The 8,161-nt window shown below is 37.5% G+C and overlaps 1 protein-coding gene across 1 annotated transcript; it reads right to left on the bottom strand.

The window, feature by feature from the left end:
* Nucleotides 1-29: 29 nt before the first annotated feature.
* Nucleotides 30-1,052, bottom strand: LOC18784536 (ABC transporter C family member 3). Its single transcript, XM_007217852.2, has one exon. The coding sequence runs from the start codon at nt 867-869 to the stop codon at nt 30-32; it is 840 nt and encodes a 279-aa protein (XP_007217914.2). The 5' UTR covers nt 870-1,052.
* Between the last annotated feature and the right edge of the window lie 7,109 nt (nt 1,053-8,161).

Genomic DNA, 8,161 nt, shown 5'->3' with positions numbered 1-8,161 from the left:
TTTATTTCTAAAAATTGGAAAGGACCCAGCTACATATCACCCTTGTATAGTTCAGGAACATCCTCAAGGTCTAATGTCTTCTTATTGCCAACCGCAATTAGAGGACCCATCCAAGAAAAAGTAAGGATGCTGAAAATTCCAGCATTTGAATAAGGGGTAACAGGTGTACCCCCTTTGGAATTATTTGACACTGCATTACCATTACCATTCAAAAGGGGTTCCTCAAGAACGGTATTTCTGCCCTCTTTCTTCCCAAAAAACCCCACAAATATAAAGAACAAACCCGAGATGACGCAGACAACATCAAAAACAAAAGATTGAACGGGCAAGGAAACGTGTTCCTTGTACAGAAGAATATCTATCACAAGGGAATAGCAAGAGATAGAAAAGTAGGAACCCCACCAAACTCTCAATAAATTTGGAAACTTTGATTCAGAAGAATTAGAGAACTGGGTATGCAAGTAGACACAAAGAGCACCCCAAGCAAGTGTTCTAATGGCTAAATCAAAAAGGGTCACTAGCTTTTCCTCAGTCCAATCGTTTCTATGCCAATAGAAGTAGTTCAATAAACAAAAAACAAGACTGAGCCCAGAAACACCAAGACAACAGAGTAAAGTTAGCTTATAATACCAACTTTGAATACTCCCAAACCTCTGTTTTGGACCTTCTCCATCACCCACCTTGAATTTCTTCCACACCCAAGAGACGAGCAACACAAATAACAAAACTAGGTGTAATGAGCCAGAAAACCCACGTATGAAAACCGGTTTGAGAAGAAAATCGGTACCTGGATACGTAATGAATGATGATGAGTAGTGTGAGAAGAAGGCTGAGAGAGTACCGTGCTTTGAAGAATCAAAAAGCTCCATAATTTGTGAAGCTTTTTGTTGGGGCTCTCAGAAATTCTGGTAAATGGGGTTTTTGTTGGAATGGTCTGAGTTTTGTATTGAAATGCAGGATTTTGTACGTTATATAGTGGAGGGAGAGAGAGAGAGAGATTAGTTTGTGGACGACTCAGGGAGTGTAGTCAAAGAATGGAGAGTCAAATGTCAATGTGGATTTTTCCTGGAACGTAGGCTAACGTGGTGCCCAAGACTCACATGACGGAGATAGCTATAGATGGCTGCATAGTGACACAGAAAATGGTTGGTTCCAGGAAATATGTGAACTGATGATAGAGAGGGATTGACCAATCCATTATAATCTGTATTGTAGAGCCCACCATATTGTATTTCATCTATGCAAATAATTTATTTTTTAAATATTCATTCGAAGATTAATTTTACAAAAAATCACTTAAATTCGATATCATTTGACCACTCAATTAAATTATTGAAATTTTAAAACTTTCTTGAAACACCGTATTCATTGATTTTATAGGACACAATTAAATGTCTAAAAGGTTTTCAATTTGTCTAATTTTTTACAAGAATAATCTATGGTTTTGTGTGCACAGCAAGATAATTGACATTTTTGGATCTTCATATGTTGGACTTACTAAAGTAAAATAAGAAAATAAGAAAACTAGAAGCCTGCGTGTTATTGGTAGGCAACAAGACCGCATAACACCCTCCCCACTACTGGACAAAACATTCGACAAGAACTTCTGGGTTTGAAACTAGAGTCAGCAATTCCAAGATCGCCGCTCTGATACCATGCTAAAATATGAAAACTATGAGAGAATATTTGTTTGTGGGAATTTTCTGTGTATTCTTCTCCTTGTAGGAGGTCATATTTATAATACAACGAAACCTGAATGGGCAAGTAAATAATAAATTCCTAAATCTATTTGCAGTAGGAAATCAGGAATTAAAGTAAATCAATTACAATTATAATAGGAATTCTTAGTGTGTAAGGAAAGTAAGTCAATATCCACAAGTCACGCCAACAGTTTTGACTAGAAGTATGTGAAGTGTTTACAACCTTTGTTATTGAATAGAAAAGGCAAATACGGCAGACGAGGTAAGCTATTTTTATCGTTTGGCATTGACATAATTGATTGCTTATTTCTTTTTTAGTTTGTCCATTAGGGTGTATTCAATTGAGATTTAAAAAAATTATTTTGGGATAAAAAAGTATTTTGGTATTCAATTAAGACTTTTAAATAATCTAAACAAGTCTTGTGGTGTTCCATTAAGACTATTAGGATTTTTAAAAGAGGATGTCGAAATCACGTGGTATTCAATCAAGACATCCAATAATTTTTTCCTTTACTTTAATTGTTATTTTATCTTCAACAGAGCAAAACATCCCCCAAAAACTTGGGTTGGTGCTTTTTTCAGAGCAAAACCTTTCTTCCCTTTTTAATTTGCATATCGTTGATCTCCAGGTAGTGAGCTTTAATCAAACACAAACCAAATTGTCTTCTTGTCGTGGGAAAGCTTGGAACTTCTTCTCGATAATTACATGAATTACCTACCTTTGATTCTTTCGTTTCATATATATTTTTTTGGCTGTCCATCTCATGACGAACATCATTGAACGATTTTGGCTATTATGGTGCAACAGTAAGAAGAACCTAGAGAACTCTAGGATTTCCTTTACGCCTTTTCAAGAGAGTTGTGCACCAGTTTTGATTTTTTTGGTGGTTTGCCCACCATGACAATCAATCCACACGAATTGCTGTTGAATTGGAGGTTGGACACATCCTTGAAAGCATTTGATCAGAGTTGCTTGTTGGAATAGAATATATGACGATTGAAATCATCATAGAAGACAATTTCTCCTGTTGATTGTGGACTGGTTGTTTGAAAACATCACTGGAAATATTTGAGCGGAGCCAAGTCTTAGAGAGATCTCTGACTATTTTTATGATGATAGAAATCATCATAGCCAGGGACGCTTGGGTTGATGAAAACCTGGAGTCCTGAGCAAACAAGAAAACTGTGCCATAGAACTAAGATTTTACCTTGAGATGACTTTTGATTTCTCTAGTATGTTTGTTGTCTTTCTTTTCTTCCTGCAGTTATTCTCTTTTCTGCTCCTTCCCCCTTTTTTAATCACAGGCATGACTCTTTTATAGGCCATGAGTTTTGAGGAATTTGAGATTGAGTGAACTATCACTCCTTGGTCTTAGTGTTTGATACAAACACTCTAAGTACAACCATTGCATTAAAAGGACTTTTATTCCTTTTAAACACCTGCCGGATGAATTATTATTGTTGTCACTCACTTTTAATAAATTATCGTTTTAACATGCGGGGTTTTGTCCAATCATGCGAAGAGAAGTTGTTTGTAGTACCAAAGCCTCACACCCAATTGCTGAACTCCAATTTTCTCACTCTATCTCTAATGGTGGAGCAAATAGCTCTCCCTCTGGTCATTCACAACCCACCACAAATTTTTGTTAAAAAAATTATAACCTAATTGGGGTTCTGATTGTGATCCGACATAATAAAAGATAACCTATAAAATAAATAATATGTAGAAATAATTTTAATCAAACATTTCAACAAAAATACCAACACACAAATCAAACATCTCAACAATACCAACAACAAATTAATGCATTTAATCAAACATACCAACACACAAATCAAACATCTCAACAATACCAACAACAAATCAAACATCTCAACAAAATTCCTAAAATCAAAGGCCTAATTAATTTCAACAAAATCTCCAAATTATAAGTCATTCCTAATTAAACCCTAGAACATTTTCTATTCAAATTAAAGATGCATAAAATAATTAAAAAGGAGAGAATGAGAAGAATACTTGTTGTTGCAAAGAAGAGAAGTTGTTGGCTGCAAAGAAGTTGAGCGGATTTGCTGGCAATTATGTCTGTTTTGCAGAGGAGGAGAAGAACTACACAGGAGGATGGGATGGTATGTTTGATAGATTTGTATAGGTTTAATTTAAGTGGGCCAGGCATACCTTGTTGTCTTTTTTTTAAGAAAAAGAATGATGGTTAATCATTAATACAAATATCAACTATTTTGAACGATGATCCAAGAGTACGTCATCTAATATGCAAATATTTGGTGAAAGAACAATATAATGTGCGAAGAGCATATATTCTTTTAGGGCCATGTCAACCTGAGTTAGAACATTATCCAAGCCACTTAGAAGGAATAATCTTACGTTGATTTAATAAAAAGTGGTTTGGCCAATTCTCTTGGCTTGAGTATTCAGTTGCAAAGAACTAGGCATTTTGTTTTTCTTATTTCCTAATTGATAGAAATCAATAATTTTCGGCATTGTTTTCCTTGGTTCCTATATACAGCAACAACGGAACGAGCTTTCTCATGTATGAGAATTATTGAATCAACTTTGAAACACCGTATGTGATGAATTTCTTGCTCATTGTATGATCCTCCACATTGAAAGAGGGTTTGCCAATACTATCGACCATGCATCAATAATTTAGGAATTTAAGAATCCTAAGCCTCGTAGGGCTAAATTTTATATTTAAATAGTTTTGTTTTGTATCGCATTGGGTTGCATTTACTTTTGGTTTTTATTTTAGTTTTTGTATTTGTAGAGAGATATATATATATATATACACATTTGAGGGTAATGCTCATTACGCACACCTACACCCCCTCCCCCCCAACTATATGTCTCTTTTTATGTTTATTAATGAAATTCACTACGATCTACTGTAGCAAATGTTTTAACAAATCTTCCTGCAAATAGGGAAAGGACAAAGTTGTTATTCTGTGTGGGAATAGCTAGGTGATGATACTAAGGCAATGCTAAGGTGATAGTAAGTGGGCTGGAAAGAGTATTAGACCCAAATGGGATTATGTCCTAACACGTGACTCCAACCTCGGCAAGCCCTGGTCCCACCACCGCATTTCCTCTCAAGGTCAGCATATCCTCCATTCCTTTCTCAACCCATAATTTGATTCTTCTAAACTAGATGAGCAGCTTCTGGGTAAATTAAGAGTAAGACCCACCATGAAGTGATGTGGTGAATGCTTAAATGTGAATATGGTTTGAATGTATTAAGTTATTTTTATTCTTCTCCATAAGGAGGTATATATAAGAGTTTACATGTGCTATACAAGGAATTAGATACAGTAAAAAATTAGGAGAGTATCTCCTAATTATACAATGATTTATCAACTATATAAAAATAGGAAAGTAAATCCTTTAATTAATCAATGAAGTAAATCTCCTTGATTAATTAGGAGACTCACGTCAACACTCCTCCTCAAGTTGGTGCATATATGTCACCAATGTCCAACTTGGTAAGTGAGTCATAAAATACTCTTCCACAAACAGCTTTGGTTAAGATATCTGCCAACTAATCTTTTGATTTTACGAATGGTAGACGGATAATCTTCTTCTCAAGTTTTTGTTTGATAAAATGTCTATCCACCTCAACATGTTTAGTTTGATCATGTTGAACTGGATTATGGGCAATATCGATGGCTGACTTGTTATCACAATGTAACTTCATTGGCTTTTCTGGCTTGAACCCCAATTCTGTCAATAGTCTTCTTATCCATAGTAATTCACAAATTCCTTGAGTCATTCCTTGATACTCTGCTTCAGCACTAGATAAAGAAACTACATTTTGTTTCTTACTTCGCCAAGTGACTAGGTTACCTCCCACAAAAGTGAAGTAACCTGAAGTAGAGCGTCTGTTAGTAACGGAGCCAGCTCAATCAGCATCTGTATATCCAACTTCGAGATCTCTATTTTTGGAGAACATTAACCCTTTCTCAAGTGCTGACTTTAAGTATCTTAAGATTCGATCAACTGCATTCCTATGAGAAACACTGGGTGAATGCATAAACTGACTAACCACACTCACAGCATATGCAATATCTGGTCTTGTGTGAGCTAAATATATCAACCTTCCAACAAGGCGTTGGTACTGTTCCTTATTGGTTGGTTCTTGATCTATGTCTTCACATAACTTGTGATTCATCTCAATGGGTGTATCAACAGGTTTGCATCCAAGCATTCCTGTTTCAGTGAGCATATCTAATACATACTTCATTTGAGACAGAAATATACCAATTGTGGACCTGACTACTTCAATTCCTAGAAAGTACTTCAGATCACCTAAATCTTTCATCTCAAATTCCTGAGACAAATACTTCTGCAATTTCAGTTTTTCTCCTGTGTCATTTCCAGTTACGACTATGTCATCCACATAAACAATCAATGCAGTAAGTCTTCTTCCATCACGCTTCAAGAACAAAGTGTGATATGCATTACTCTGTATATATCTAAAATTCTTTATTAACAGGACCCGCCCCGAATTTCCCGAAATCCGAGACGAATCCTGTGGAAATTTCCAACATCACCCCGATGTTGGGCCCACTTCTAGAACTATACCCATTTTTCCCAAAATAGAATAAGGGTACGAGACTTTCTGCCGAAATTTTGGCAGTCTCCCCTGTAAATTGAACATTGCCCAAAATTGCAACATGCATAAAAACACATTTAATATCCACAACTGGCAGCATGCACAATATAATTTCATGCAATTCACATAAACGGCCTTCGGCCTTCCAATAATTCTCAACTACCAAGCATGCTAACAAATCAATTCATGCCTTAAACAAGGCAAACGATAAATTGAAATATGAATTATGACTACTAAATTTCAGCATGCATCTTTTAACTTTTCCAATCCAAATATACGAGGTTTTAATCTCCTAACACAATCACATCTATGTCCGCGGCTGCACCTAATAACCTTGGGCTGCCTACGCACCCTCACTGAGAGATCAAGCCACACGTAGTTCTTTCCTAAAGCCCAATTCCACACATAGGCAATACCTTTATTCATATCTCTGTATTTCACATTATCTCCCCATACGCCGGTACTACCAACACCATGTGTGGGGTCTGTCAACACGCCGGATAACCTACGCTACGTGGGACCTCACTATATTATCACATAATCTCCCTATACGACGGTACTACCAACATCATGTATGAGGCCTGTCAACACGCCGGATAACCTATGCCACGTGCGACCTCACCATATTATCACATAATCTCCCCATACGATTAATCATTATTTAAAATAGTATCTAAAAGTTTCCTATAATACAAATAAACACTCTAAAAATCCCAACTTAGTCAACATAGCTCAACAACGCTCAAGACCTGTTATCAGGGTCATTATGATCCTTCTAGGAAGGTAAAACTACCTCGAAAGACTCAAGGTCAACCAAGGGTCAAACTACCCACACTTGGTCAAACGGGCCCACGACCTCCAAATTCCAATCCGAAGGTTCCTATGGGTTCTACAAGGTATATGACACTCGTCCTGCAAGTTTAGTCTAGATTGGACGGTCAGATCGCTCACGATCGCACGATCTGACGGTTAATATAAAACATAAATTTTAAATTATTTAATCGAAACATGCAGGGTTCCGATTCACAATCCATGAATTCCTACACGATCTTAGAAATACCTAGATTAACATATATTAAATTGCAACTTCACTACCCTCGCCCACGCGCCGGCAACGCTGAGTGTCCAAAGCGATTACGCATCGCCGGAAAATCTCAAAATCACGGCTCTAAACTCCTACCCTAGGTATAACACCGTATTTGGAGCCACTTTTGTTCTTGGACCTACCCAAAAACTGACCGGAAGTGGCCGAAATCGCGATCCCAAAATCGGCCAAATTTCAATTCGTAAATCGAATTACCTACGCTAAGAATCGATCGAATCCTACCCAACAGGCAGCTAGAGCATGAATAGTAGGTGAGAAACCATACCTCACTCGTCGGAATCGGTGGCCGGAGGAGAGAGATCGACGACGGAGAAGTTCGGACGACACCGGCCGCTTCTTCTCCATTTTTCAGTGAAACCACGGAGGTTGGTGGCGGGACCTGGCTGGGGTTGGAAGAGGACGACGCCCTGGTCATTTTGGTACCGGCCCCGTCGTCATCGGTGGCCGGATGAGGGAACGGCTAGCCAAAATGTGGCCGACTGCCGATGCACGCGCTAGAGAGAGGAGAGAGAGAGAGAGAGAGAGAAATCTGATTTTTATAAAAAATCCCATTTTGAAATAATTACGATTGTGCCACTGAGTTTCTTTTGACCATATCTCTCTCATTATAACTCCGATTCGAGCCCACCGTGTGTCTACGGACTCATCTCAGTACGACCTTCCCAAAAATACTAGTCATTGCCCCAAACTCCTTTTGGATAAGAAAATGACCAAATTATCCATACCTCAAG

Source organism: Prunus persica, unplaced genomic scaffold (assembly GCF_000346465.2).
Source record: "Prunus persica cultivar Lovell unplaced genomic scaffold, Prunus_persica_NCBIv2 scaffold_13, whole genome shotgun sequence".
Taxonomy (NCBI): domain Eukaryota; kingdom Viridiplantae; phylum Streptophyta; class Magnoliopsida; order Rosales; family Rosaceae; genus Prunus; species Prunus persica.
Note: the sequence above shows the minus strand (reverse complement) of the source record. Positions and strands in the feature narration are given on the sequence as shown.

Bases quoted from the DNA above. Each gene is read 5' to 3' on its own strand.
- LOC18784536 (XM_007217852.2), bottom strand. From the start codon at position 869: ATGGAGCTTTTTGATTCTTCAAAGCACGGTACTCTCTCAGCCTTCTTC.